The following is a 14204-nucleotide window of genomic DNA, read 5'->3' on the forward strand; positions in this document are numbered from 1 at the left end:
GATCAAGAAGATGTGGTACATATACACAATGGAATTACTATTCAGCCATAAGAAAGAAACAAATCCTACCATTTGCAACAACATGGATGGAGCTGGAGGATATTATGTTCAGTGAAATAAGCCAGGTAGAGAAAGACAACTACCAAATGATTTCTCTCATCTGTGGAGTATAACAATGAAGGAAAACTGAAGGAACAAAACAGCAACAGACTCACAGACTCCAAGAAGGGACTCATGGTTACCAAGGTGGAGTGGTGGGGGAGGGCAGGTGGGGAGAGAGGGATAAGGGGATTGAGGGGTATTATGATTGGCACACCTGGGGAAGATAGTGTAGCACAGAGAAGGCAAATAGTGACTCTGTGGCACCTTACTATACTGATGGACAGTGACTGCATTGGGGTATGGGGGGACATGATAATATGGGTGAATGTAGTAACCACATTGTTTTTTCATGTGAAACCTTCATAAGAGTGTATATCAATAATACCTTAATAAAAAAAATACAAAACCATCAAATTCAGTTTTGCTGTAATTTTTAAATAAGAACAAAAACCCCACAAGTGAAACCAAATCAACTGTTAAATTTCAAATAAATATTTTTTCATCTTAATAGATCATATTTACTTTAATATTCCTCCAAGGCAAATTGAAAAGATTATAGAACACACTCATAAACTGTAGTCATTTTTTAAATGCCATGTTTCAAATTAAGAAAGTATTATTTTATCTACTGTGAAAGATTAACAAATTACCCCTTATATTAATTTTCCCTACCCTATCCTCATGTTTAACTGTTCATTATATTTTTATTTTAATAAAGTTTATGTATTTCCAAAAAAAAATAATAATTGGTCCTAGGTTCTGTACACTTCACTATTTATTCCGTCTCTTCCTATAGTTAGCAACACTCAGTCAGTATGTATTGTGTCCACTATATGCCAAGCACTGTTCTAGGTACTGGAAACACAACAATGAATAAACAAAGTTTCTACCTCTATAAAGCACACATCCTAGTGGAAGACCAAACAAACAAATAAAACTATAAAATAGGCATATAACAGTAGTGGTAAGTGGTATGAAGAAGAATAAAGTAGTGACCGTAGCAATGATGTTTTTTAGATAGGGTGGCCAGGGGAGGATGCTCTAAAGAGGTGGTATTTATATCTGAAAGAGTGGCTGGCACATTAGAGAGAGGAGTTCTGGATGATTCCAGGTTCTAGGTTTGCACAAAAGAAGAATGATGGTGTCCGTTATTGAAAAAAAAAAAGGAACATTAGGGGAGGAGGAAATTTGGGAGGGGAAAATCTAGAATTCTAGTTTGGATGTATTAAGGGGTCATGTGAACACATTAAATGGTGATTTGGATAAATTAAGTTCCTCTTGTGTATGATTCCTTCCTCGGGTCCTTTCTGACCACTGTATCTCTGAGAGCTTCCCACCGGCCAGTGTCTCTATCACCCTCCTGAGTTGTGTTCACAATCGTCACCACAACCTGTAATAACAAGACTTGGCTAATGTTTGGTTATTCCCACTAAAACTAAGTCCTGGGGGAAGAGGAACCTCATCTGTCTTGTTCATAGCTGCATCTCCTGGGCTTAGTACTGTGCCCGTCTCAGATTAAGGCCTCAACAAATAATTGTTGAAATGAGAGAACAGAGGGTAGATCGGTTCTCTGGAGTCAGGACAACTTGGTCCTTTTCTGAGCCCAACCAGTCACTAGCTAGGGGCCAGGCACCTCTGTGGTTATTTTCTCAATTTCAGAAGTCGTTTGATTAGATTTTTTTCTAAGGGCCAATTCACCCATTTAAAAATTGTATTTAAAATCCAGGATTTTAATTTACTTATTCTGGACAAATTTGCACCCATGACCTCATTTTGGTAATAACAATGCTGAAGGGCTTTTGAATAAGTGCTAACCTGCTTATGGGGAAAGCAATGGGGAAATCGCTTCAGGGATCTTGAAGTGTTTTCTATTCCCTCTTCTGGTCACCCTAAATCCACAGTCTCAGGTAGCCATCTGTTCTGCTAGGCTCCACTCCAGGACCAGGGAGAAATAATTGGAAAGAAAAAAGTGAAGTTCATTTCCTGGAACATTAGTGAGCACATCAGTACAGCACAAGCTTTTTCAGATATGCTATCACATTTTACATATATTTAAGGGTTATTTGGATATTAAGGCATATCTTTACAAAATCCCGTGAGGTAGGTAATAATAATACCCCCACTTTACTATGTGAAATGAGGTTTGGGGAGGTGAACTGAATTGCTCTAATTCAGACAAGTGGCAAATGGCCGAAGAAAGATTGGAGTCTCTCTCCCCCTGCTCCCCCCACCTCACATTGTACTTTCCACTACATCATAGATCCTTATAGTAAAGGACAAACTTTCTCGGGTATAATCAGTTTCCAGTGGACTCAGGTCTATTTGTTGAATCAACAAATGAAAAATAAATTGTATTTAGAAACACTCTCCTAGAACTCGTGTTGAAATAATTGTTTATGTTTCAACTCATCTGTGAAACCCTACTGCAAAGCTATTAAGTACTATTTAACTTAGATACATAACTTGGAAGAAATAATGCCACAAAATACATCACCTTGTTTACAGAGGCAAGAAAGATTTCTCTCCTGAAATAGCCAAATTTCCCAGGGCTCTTTCTGGAGAAAGAATAGGGAATGCCAGCAATACCTTTTCTCTACATAGCCATACATTAGAAGATCCTTCACTTCCTTTGTTTTCCTTTTCTTCAGCAATTTTCAAAGACTTCACTTTCATAAGAATCCTGTCCTTTCTTAATGAAAAAGGAATTCTTTTTCCATCAAGGTATCCTTATTACAGGTCAATCTGATGTGTATGCACAAATGAGAATATGAACCTATGCCACAACAAATAGGGAAGGCCGTATCAATCTTAACGTTGCACATGAAACTGAAGGAATAATTTTAAAAACATAAAACGTGTAGCACAGTATAAAGTGGGTAGGAGAAACAATACAGATGGGGTGTAATTTCTGTCTGTCTTCTAACCACAAGCCACCACTTTTTGCCTTTGAATGTAAAATTGGTCTGGAAGAAGGGATTGAATGATGTAAACAGAGGAGGATGTCATTTTTTCCTTCCCTACCAATAAACAATGACAAAAGCAAGACGTCTAAGAACTGAAATGTCAATAACGCAAGATCACTTATAGAAAACTGAATAAATAACATTTATTTTGTACAAAGCAGCAGCCGTGTCCCAGAGCTCCCCAGGGGGCGGAAGGCGTCCCAAGGGCAGGGCCTGGGCCCTCAGAGCGGCAGCAGCGGGCCCAGCAGCAGCTCGCCCTGGCCCCGCAGGCGGCCCCGCTCCAGGCCGCGGCCCTGGTTCTCCGCCTTGACGCGCACGGCCAGGCGGCGCACCTCGTCCTCCGACAGCCCGTCCAGGCATAAGTCCTGGTCGAAGGCGGCCACGCGGCTCCGCCGGACCACGGCGCCGCGCTGCTGGCGCGTCTTGCCCGGCGGCTGCAGGACGAAGCTCAGGCGGCAGCCGACGGCGCGGGGCTCGGCGGTTCCCCCCGCCTGTCCCTCGGCGCGGAGCAGCCGGATGCGGAGGCGCCCGTTGGCTCGACTGTACTCGGCGGCCAGGCGCAGGGCGCCGCCGGCGCGCCCCAGAGCCACGGTGCCCTCGGCCTCCAGGCGCTCGGGCTGCGGGCCGGGGGGCGGCGGCGGAGACGCGGAGGGGCCGCGGGCCGGGGTCCTCGATCCGGCGCCGCGCTCCTGGTCCTCGTCCCCGCGGGAGACTGAGCGGACGGGGGCCAGGCCGCGGCTCCCGCGGGCCCGCAGCGCGCGCCGCAGCAGCCCGTCAGGGGCGCGCAGGAGCCGGCGGCCGCGGGGCGGCGGGACGCGCGAGTCCCGGGGCTGACGGGCCCCGCCGGGAGCGGAGGGAACCCCGGCAGGGGGCGCACGCGGGGCGTCTCCCCTCGCGCCGCCGCCGCCGCCATAGGTGTGGGCTCGGGGTCGGAGCGCGGGCCGGGCGGCGGACGGCTCCAGGAGCGCGGCGCCGCGGGCGTCCCCGAGGAAGAGCGACTCCCTGCGGCGGGTGTGCGGGCTCTCGAGCAGCGCGCAGAAGCCGTAGGCGGTGCGCGCGCGGGGCAGGTGCTGCAGCGAGAGCGCCGCCTGAGAGCGCGGGTCCCAGTCGGTGCGCCCGGCGCTGTCGTTGGCCCCGCGGGGCCACAGGTCCGGCTCGGCCGCGCACCGCCGGGGCAGAGCGGCGGCCGGGGGCGGGGACTCCGGCGCGCAGGGCGCGGGCAGCCGCGGCGGGATGCAGAACGCGGGGATGCGGGCCGGGGTGAGCACATTGGAGAAGGCAGGCTCCGGGGCAGCGCTGCCCGCGGCCGAGGCGCGGAGCTTCACGAGGAGCCGCATCCTCCGAGGCTGGGGCTGGGACTGGCGGGAAGAAGCGCTCCTGCGGGGGAGGGAAGCCGCTGAGTTTGGATACCTGGGCCCCTCGGGACGTGGCCGGACCCCTCCCTCGGGTTACCAACGGGCCTACGACCCTGGCCAGTCCGAGCCGAGCTCTCGCATGCCCACAAACCCGCCCCGCCTTTCATTCGCTAGTAGTAAATAAACGAAGAAATCAGACCTTTCCCTCTTCTTCAGTCTCTGTGGGTCATGAGCCGCAAGCTCAGTGCCCGCTGCTCCCGGTCCAGGCTTCAGCACGGTGGCCGAAGCAGTGGCGCTCCTCTCTTATATCGGTAGCCCGAGTCCCGCCCAGCCTGCCGCCAGCCCAACCCCTGGCGGCACTGGACAGCCCGCCTTTCGGGCCACCTCTTCCCGCAGACGCTCGGGGTTGGGGCGGGGTGGCCTGCAGGGGGTGCTCGGGGGCGAGCGAAGCTGCCGCGGGTGGCTCAGGCATCTTCTGGTCAGCCCTGGACCTGCATCTTCTCTGCGCGCGCACGGAGCCCCTTATACAGGCCTGCGGAAAGTCTCCTGCGAAGAGAAGACGCCAGGCTGTCGCCGACGCCAAGCGAGAATTGGCGGCTGAAAATGTTGGCGTCCTCTTGGAGAAGGTGAAGCAGGATGAGGAAACAGGAAGTTCCTTTTTACTAAGAGCTAAATCCTGTCACCCCGCACGTAACCTACACGCCCTGGGGGCTTCTATTTTTCAGCCCCCACGCATCTGCCACGTGTAGACCAATGTGGTTTCCATGGTACTCGGGTACTTCTTTACGGGCCTCCCTCTGCAGGACAACCACCTCTTTTTTTTTTTTTTTTTTTTTTTAGATAATTATTTTTTATTGAAGGGTAGTTGACACACAGTATTACATTACATTAGTTTCAGGTGTACAACACAGTGATTCAAAATTTATATACATGATAATTCTAGGTACCAGCTATCACCATACCAAGTTGTTACAATATTTTGACTATATTCCTTATGCTATACATTACATCCCAGTTATTTATTTTACAATTGGAAGTGTATACTTTTTTTGTTGTTTGTTTTTTGTGAGGGCATCTCTCATATTTATTGATCAAATGGTTGTTAACAACAATAAAATTCTGTATAGGGGGGTCAATGCTCAATGCACAATCATTAATCCACCCCAAGACTAATTTTCGTCAGTCTCCAATCTTCTGAAGCATATGAAACAAGTTCTTACATGGAGAACAAATTCTTACATAGTGAGTAAGTTACATGGTGAACAGTACAAGGGCAGTCATCACAGAAACTTTCGGTTTTGCTCATGCATTATGAACTATAAACAGTCAGTTCAAATATGAATACTCATTTGATTTTTATACTTGATTTATATGTGGATACCACATTTCTCTCTTTATTATTATTATTTTTAATAAAATGCTGAAGTGGTAGGTAGATACAAGATAAAGGTAGAAAACATAGTTTAGTTGTAAGAGAGCAAATGTAGATGATCAGGTGTGTGCCTGTAGACTATGTGTTAATCCAAGCTAGACAAGGGCAATAAAACATCCACAGATACAGAAGATTTATCTCAGAACGGGGGGGGGGGGTGAGGTTCTAAGCCTCACCTCTGTTGATCCCCAATTTCTCACCTGATGACCCCCCTGCGACTGTGCCTGTCTTAGGTTGTTCCTCCCTTGAGGAATCTTACCCATCTCTGGCTAACCAGTCATCTTCCGGGGCCATACAGGGAAATGTAAAGTTGGTAAGTGAGAGAGAAGCCTTATTGTTTGAAAAGGTTAGATTTTTACTTCTTTGCATATTTATGCCCTGTAGCTTCTATGCCCAGCATTTGTCTTGAGGTATCTTTACCACTTGGAAAAATTATGATACTCAGTAAATTTGATATGAAGCACGAATTCTATTTAAGGGTTGTAATTAGGAAGGAAGAAGAAAAGCTATAGAAGTAGCAGGCAGAAGAAAACATGGGAAGATTGATTATTTCTTTGACATATCTTCTTGTACAGTAACTTCAGCATGTATAGGTTTTAAGCTACTACTTAAATTGTGCACACACGTTAACATAATAGGAGTATAGTTACATAACCAAAGCACATCTGTAATTACCAGCCATCTCCAGTGAAACCAAGAAAACCAGTTAGGCACCTTAGGCATTTGTGAAAACTTATCTATGATATGGTGGATATTGTCCAACTGAACTTGAACAGTCTGAGAGAAATCAGACAAGTTAAAACAACCCATTCCTGGGGAATGTTCACATCCCATATGTTCTTTTAACAGTAAATAGTCTGTAGTTGTAAGATTTTGGAGTGCTACAGTTTGCACTTCTCCTAATTCTTGGTTGAGTTCCAACAGTATAGATCCAGTCAAATTTGTTGTTTTACTGTATGCACAGGCCTGCTTAGATATCTCCTTCTTCATTCCCATGGCAAGTCCAGGAACTGGTGGGATGAGTGCATCTACAGCTGTAGCAGTGTGTGGACTTTTGTTGGGGTTTTTTTGATGATCATCTTCTGGCATGAGTCTTCCAGAGAGTGCTGATGTTGGAAGTTCTTTCTCATATCGTATCTTAGTTCATTTTTGGGGTAGCCCAATTAGGGTTTGATCCTCTGTATAAACACAAACAGACCCTTTGCCTACACTTTTATATGCCCTTTATACCCTTGTGTAGAACTCATTGGAGGTCTCCACACAGGAACTGCCTTTTTTTTTTTTTTTGGTGTCACTAATCTACACTTACATGACGAATATTATGTTTACTAGGCTCTCCCCTATACCAGGTCCCCCCTATAAACCCCTTTACAGTCACTGTCCATTAGCATAGCAAATGTTGTAGAATCACTACTTGCCTTCTCTGTGTTGTACAGCCCTCCCCTTTCTCCCACCCCCCCCCATGCATGCTAATCTTAATAGCCCCCTTCTTCCTCCCCACCCTTATCCCTCCCTACCCACCCATCCTCCCCAGTCCCTTTCCCTTTGGTACCTGTTAGTCCATTCTTGAGTTCTGTGATTCTGCTGCTGTTTTGTTCCTTCAGTTTTTCCTTTGTTCTTATACTCCACATATGAGTGAGATCATTTGGTATTTCTCTTTCTCCGCTTGGCTTGTTTCACTGAGCATAATACCCTCCAGCCCCATCCATGTTGCTGCAAATGGTAGGATTTGCCCTTTTCTTATGGCTGAGTAGTATTCCATTGTGTATATGTACCACCTCTTCTTTATCCATTCATCTATCGATGGACATTTAGGTTGCTTCCAATTCTTGGCTATTGTAAATAGTGCTGCGATAAACATAGGGGTGCACTGATCTTTCTCATACTTGATTGCTGCATTCTTAGGGTAAATTCCTAGGAGTGCAATTCCTGGGTCAAATGGTAAGTCTGTTTTGAGCATTTTGATGTACCTCCATACTGCTTTCCACAATGGTTGAACTAACTTACATTCCCGCCAGCAGTGTAGGAGGGTTCCCCTTTCTCCACAGCCTCACCAACATTTGTTGTTGTCTGTCTTTTGGATGGCAGCCATCCTTACTGGTGTGAGGTGATACCTCATTGTAGTTTTAATTTGCATTTCTCTGATAATTAGCGATGTGGAGCATCTTTTCATGTGTCTGTTGGCCATCTGTATTTCTTTTTTGGAGAACTGTCTGTTCAGTTCCTCTGCCCATTTCTTTTTTTTTTTTTTTTTTTATTGAAGGGTAGTTGATAACAGTATTGCATTACATTAGTTTCAGGTGTACAACACAGTGATTCAACATTTATATACATGATAATTCTAGGTACCAGGTATCACCATACCAAATTGTTACAATATTTTGACTATATTCCTTATGCTATACATTACATCCCGGTTACTTATTTATTTTACAATTGGAAGTGTGTTTATATATATATATATATGTATATATATATATATATATATTGTGAGGGCATCTCTCATATTTATTGATCAAATAGTTGTTAACCACAATAAATTTCTGTATAGGGGGGTCAATACTCAATGCACAATCATTAATCCACCCCAAGCCTAATTTTCGTCAGTCTCCAATCTTCTGATGCATAATGAACAAATTCTTACATGGAGTACAAATTCTTACATAGTGAATAAGTTACATGGTGAACAGTGCAAGGGCAGTCATCACAGAAGCTTTCGGTTTTGTTCATGCATTATGAACTATACACAGTCAGTTCAAATATGAATATTCATTTGATTTTTAAACTTGATTTATATGTGGATACCACATTTCTCTATTATTATTATTTTTAATAAAATGCTGAAGTGGTAGGTAGATACGAGATAAAGGTAGAAAACAGAGTTTAGTGTTGAAAGAGAGCAAATGTAGATGATCAGGTGTGTGCCTGTAGACTATGTGTTAATCCAAGCTAGACCAGGGCAATAAACATCCATGTATGCAGAAGATTTCTCTCAGAACATGAGGGGGGAGGTTCTAAGCCTCACCTCTGCTGCTCCCCATTTTCTCACCAGATGGCCCCCTGCGACTGTGCCTGTCTTAGGTTGTTCCTCCCTTGAGGAATCTTACCCGTCTCTGGCTAACCAGTCATCTTCCGGGGCCATACAGGGGAATGTTAAGTTGGTAAGTGAGAGAGAAGCCTTATTGTTTGAAAAGGTTAGCTTTTTACTTCTTTGCATATTTATGCCCTGTGGCTTCTATGCCCAGCATTTGTCTTGAGGTATCTTTACCACTTGGAAGAATTATGATACTCGGTAAATTTGATATGAGGCACGAATTCTATTTAAGGGTTGTATTAGGAAGGAAGAAGAAAAGCTATAGAAGTAGCAGGCAGAAGAAAACATGGGAAGATTGATTATTTCTTTGACATATCTTCTTGTACAGTAACTTCAGCATGTATAGGTTTTAAACTACTAATTAAATTGTGCACACACATTAACATAATAGGAATATAGTTACCTAACCAAAGCATACCTGTAATTACCAGCCATCTCCAGTGAAACCAAGAAAACCAGTTAGGCACCTTAGGCATTTGTGAAAACTTATCTATGATATGGTGGATATTGTCCGACTGAACTTAAACAGTCTGAGAGAATTCAGATAAACTAGAACAACTCATTCCTGGGGACTGTTCATACCCCATATGTTCTTTTAATGATAAATAGTCTGTGGTAATCAGATTTTAGAGTGCTACAATTTACCCTTCTCCTAATTCTTGGTTGAGTTCCAACAGTATAGATCCAGTCCAATTTTTGTTTTACTGTATGCACAGGCCAGCTTAGATATCTCCTTCCTCATTCCCACGGCAAGTCCAGGAACTGGTGGGATGAGTGCGTCTACACCTGTGACAGTGCGTGGATCTTCGTTGGAGGTTTTTTTTTTTGCTGATCATCTTCTGTCATGAGTCTTCCCGAGAGTGCTGATGTTGGAAGTTCTTTTTCATATCGTATCTTAGTTCATTTTCGGGGTAGCCAAATTAGGCTTTGATCCTCTGTATAAACACAAACAGACCCTTTGCCTACACTTTTATATGCCCTTTATATCATTGTGTAGAACTCATTAGAGGTCACCACATAGGAACTGCTTTTTTTTAAATCATTAATCTACACTTACATGACGAATACTTTGTTTACTAGGCTCTCCCCTATACCATGTCTCCCCTATAAACCCCTTTACAGTCACTGTCCATCAGCATAGCAAAATGTTGTAGAATCACTACTTGCCTTCTCTGTGTTGTGCAGCCCTCCCTTTTCTCCTACCCCCCCATGCATGTTAATCTTAATACCCCCCTACTTCTCCCCCCCTTATCCCTCCCTACCCACCCATCCTCCCCAGTCCCTTTCCGTTTGGTACCTGTTAGTCCATTCTTGAGTTCTGTGATTCTGTTGCTGTTTTGTTCCTTCAGTTTTTCCTTTGTTCTTATATTCCACAGATGAGTGAAATCATTTGGTATTTCTCTTTCTCTGCTTGGCTTGTTTCACTGAGCATAATACCTTCCAACTCCATCCATGTTGCTGCAAATGATTGGATTTGCCCTTTTCTTATGGCTGAGTAGTATTCCATTGTGTATATGTACCACCTCTTCTTTATCCATTCATCTATCGATGGACATTTAAGTTGCTTCCAATTCTTGGCTATTGTAAATAGTGCTGCGATAAACATAGGGGTACATTGGTCTTTCTCATACTTGATTGCTGCATTCTTAGGGTAAATTCCTAGGAGTGCAATTCCTGGGTCAAATGGTATGTCTGTTTTGAGCATTTTGATGTACCTCCATACTGCTTTCCACAATGTTTGAACAAGTTTACATTCCCACCAGCAGTGTAGGAGGGTTCCCCTTTCTCCACAGCCTCGCCAACATTTGTTATTTCTGTCTTTTGGATGGCAGCCATCCTTACTGGTGTGAGGTGATACCTCATTGTAGTTTTAATTTGCATTTCTCTGATAATTAGCGATGTGGAGCATCTTTTCATGTGTCTGTTGGCCATCTGTATTTCTTTTTTGGAGAACTGTCTGTTCAGTTCCTTTGCCCATTTTTTAATTGGGTTATTTGTTTTTTGTTTGTTGAGGCGTGTGAGCTCTTTATATATTCTGGACGTCAAGCCTTTATCGGATGTGTCATTTTCAAAGATATTCTCCCATACTGTAGGGTTCCTTTTTGTTCTATTGATGGTGTCTTTTGCTGTACAGAAGCTTTTCAGCTTAATATAGTCCCACTTGTTCATTTTTGCTGTTGTTTTCCTTGCCCGGGGAGATATGTTCAAGAAGAGGTCACTCATGTTTATGTCTAAGAGGTTTTTGCCTCTGTTTTCTTCCAAGAGTTTAATGGTTTCATGACTTACATTCAGGTCTTTGATCCATTTTGAGTTTACTTTTGTATATGGTGTTAGACAATGGTCCAGTTTCATTCTCCTACATGTAGCTGCCCAGTTTTGCCAGCACATTCTGTTGAAGAGACTGTCATTTCGCCATTGTATGTCCATGGCTCCTTTATCAAATATTAATTGACCATATATGTCTGGGTTAATGTCTGGATTCTCTAGTCTGTTCCATTGGTCTGTGGCTCTGTTCTTGTGCCAGTACCAAATTGTCTTGATTACTATGGCTTTATAGTAGAGCTTGAAGTTGGGGAGTGAGATCCCCCCTACTTTATTCTTCTTTCTCAGGATTGCTTTGGCTATTCGGGGTCTTTGGTGTTTCCATATGAATTTTTGAATTATTTGTTCCAGTTCATTGAAGAATATTGCTGGTAGTTTCATAGGGATTGCATCAAATCTGTATATTGCTTTGGGCAGGATGGCCATTTTGACGATATTAATTCTTCCTAGCCATGAGCATGGGATGAGTTTCCATCTGTTAGTGTCCCCTTTAATTTCTCTTTAGAGTGACTTGTAGTTTTCAGAGTATAAGTCTTTCACTTCTTTGGTTAGGTTTATTCATAGGTATTTTATTTTTTTTGATGCAATTGTGAATGGAGTTGTTTTCCTGATTTCTCTTTCTGTTGGTTCATTGTTAGTATATAGGAAAGCCACAGATTTCTGTGTATTGATTTTGTATCCTACAACTTTGCTGTATTCCATTATCAGTTCTAGTAGTTTTGGGGTGGAGTCTTTAGGGTTTTTTATGTACAGTATCATGTCATCTGCAAATAGTGACAGTTTAACTTCTTCTTTCCCAATCTGGATTCCTTGTATTTTTTTGTTTTGTCTGTTTGCCGTGGCTAGGACCTCCAGTAAAATGTTAAATAACAGTGGGGAGAGTGGGCAACCCTGTCTAGTTCCCGATCTCAGAGGAAATGCTTTCAGCGTCTCGCTGTTCAATATAATGTTGGCTGTGGGTTTATCATAGATGGCCTTTATTATGTTGAGGTACTTGCCCTCTATTCCCATTTTGCTGAGAGTTTTTATCATGAATGGATGTTGAACTTTGTCAAATGCTTTTTCAGCATCTATGGAGATGATCATGTGGTTTTTGTCTTTCTTTTTGTTGATGTGGTGGATGATATTGATGGACTTTCGAATGTTGTGCCATCCTTGCATCCCTGGGATGAATCCCACTTGGTCATGGTGTACGATGGTTTTGATGTATTTTTGAATTCGGTTTGCTAAAATTTTGTTGAGTATTTTTGCGTCTACATTCATCAGGGATATTGGTCTGTAGTTTTCTTTTTTGGTGGGGTCTTTGCCTGGTTTTGGTATTAGGGTGATGTTAGCTTCATAGAATGAGTTTGGGAGTATCCCCTCCTCTTCCATTTCTTGGAAAACTTTAAGGAGAATGGGTATTATGTCTTCCCTGTATGTCTGATAAAATTCCGAGGTAAATCCATCTGGCCCGGGGGTTTTGTTCTTTGGTAGTTTTTGATTACCGCTTCAATTTCGTTGCTGGTAATTGGTCTGTTTAGATTTTCTGTTTCTTTTTGGGTCAGTCTTGGAAGGTTGTATTTTTCTAGGAAGTTGTCCATTTCTCCTAGGTTTCCCAGCTTGTTAGCATATAGGTTTTCATAGTAGTCTCTAACAATTCTTTGTATTTCTGCGGGGTCCGTCGTGATTTTTCCTTTCTCATTTCTGATACTGTTGATTTGTGTTGACTCTCTTTTCCTCTTAATAAGTCTGGCTAGAGGCTTATCTATTTTGTTTATTTTCTCGAAGAACCAGCTCTTGGTTTCATTGATTTTTGCTATTGTTTTATTCTTCTCAATTTTATTTATTTCTTCTCTGATCTTTATTATGTCCCTCCTTCTGCTGACCTTAGGCCTCATTTGTTCTTCTTTTTCCAATTTCGATAATTGTGACATTAGACCATTCATTTGGGATTGTTCTTCCTTTTTTAAATATCCTTGGATTGCTATATACTTTCCTCTTAAGGCTGCTTTTGCTGTGTCCCACAGAAGTTGGGGCTTAGTGTTGTTGTTGTCATTTGTTTCCATATATTGCTGGATCTCCATTTTGATTTGGTCATTGATCCATTGATTATTTAGGAGCGTGTTGTTAAGCCTCCATGTGTTTGTGAGCCTCTTTGCTTTCTTTGTACAGTTTATTTCTAGTTTTATGCCTTTGTGGTCTGAAAAGTTGGTTGGTAGGATTTCAATCTTTTGGAATTTTCTGAGGCTCTTTTTGTGGCCTAGTATGTGGTCTATTCTGGAGAATGTTCCATGTGCACTTGAGAAGAATGTATATCCTGTTGCTTTTGGATGTAGAGTTCTATAGATGTCTATTAGGTCCATCTGCTCTACTGTGTTGTTCAGTGCTTCCGTGTCCTTACTTATTTTCTCCCCGGTGGATCTATCCTTTGGGGTGAGTGGTATGTTGAAGTCTCCTAGAATGAATGCATTGCAGTCTATTTCCCCCTTTAGTTCTGTTAGTATTTGTTTCACATATGCTGGTTCTCCTGTGTTGGGTGCATATATATTTAGAATGGTTATATCCTCTTGTTGGACTGAGCCCTTTATCATTATGTAGTGTCCTTCTTTATCTCTTGTTACTTTCTTTGTTTTGAAGTCCATTTTGTATGATATTAGTACTGCAACCCCTGCTTTCTTCTCGCTGTTGTTTGCTTGAAATATGTTTTTCCATCCCTTGACTTTTAGTCTGTCCATGTCTTTGGGTTTGAGGTGAGTTTCTTGTAAGCAGCATATAGATGGGTCTTGCTTTTTTATCCATTGTATTACTCTGTGTCTTTTGATTTTGTGCATTCAGCCCATTAACATTTAGGGTGACTATTGAAAGATATGTACTTATTGCCATTGCAGGGTTTAAATTCGTGGTTACCAAAGGTTCAAGGTTAGCCTCTTTAGTGTCTTACTGCCTAACTTAGC

The 14204-nt window shown here is 43.0% G+C and overlaps 1 protein-coding gene across 1 annotated transcript; it reads right to left on the reverse strand.

Moving 5' to 3' along the window:
- Nucleotides 1-3190: 3190 nt before the first annotated feature.
- LOC118921343 (C2 calcium-dependent domain-containing protein 4A-like) lies at nt 3191-5030 on the reverse strand. The gene is made up of 2 exons (XM_036903050.2): nt 4620-5030; nt 3191-4442 (listed from the first exon to the last, which is right to left on the reverse strand). Exon 2 carries the CDS (start codon nt 4400-4402, stop codon nt 3287-3289), a length of 1116 nt encoding a protein of 371 aa, XP_036758945.2. The 5' UTR covers nt 4403-4442; nt 4620-5030; the 3' UTR covers nt 3191-3286.
- Nucleotides 5031-14204: the final 9174 nt, after the last annotated feature.

This window comes from Manis pentadactyla, chromosome 11 (assembly GCF_030020395.1).
Source record: "Manis pentadactyla isolate mManPen7 chromosome 11, mManPen7.hap1, whole genome shotgun sequence".
In the NCBI taxonomy this organism is placed as follows: Eukaryota; Metazoa; Chordata; class Mammalia; order Pholidota; family Manidae; genus Manis; species Manis pentadactyla.

Excerpts from the sequence above, each read along its gene's own strand:
- LOC118921343 (XM_036903050.2), bottom strand. The coding sequence starts at position 4,402 with ATGCGGCTCCTCGTGAAGCTCCGCGCCTCGGCCGCGGGCAGCGCTGCC.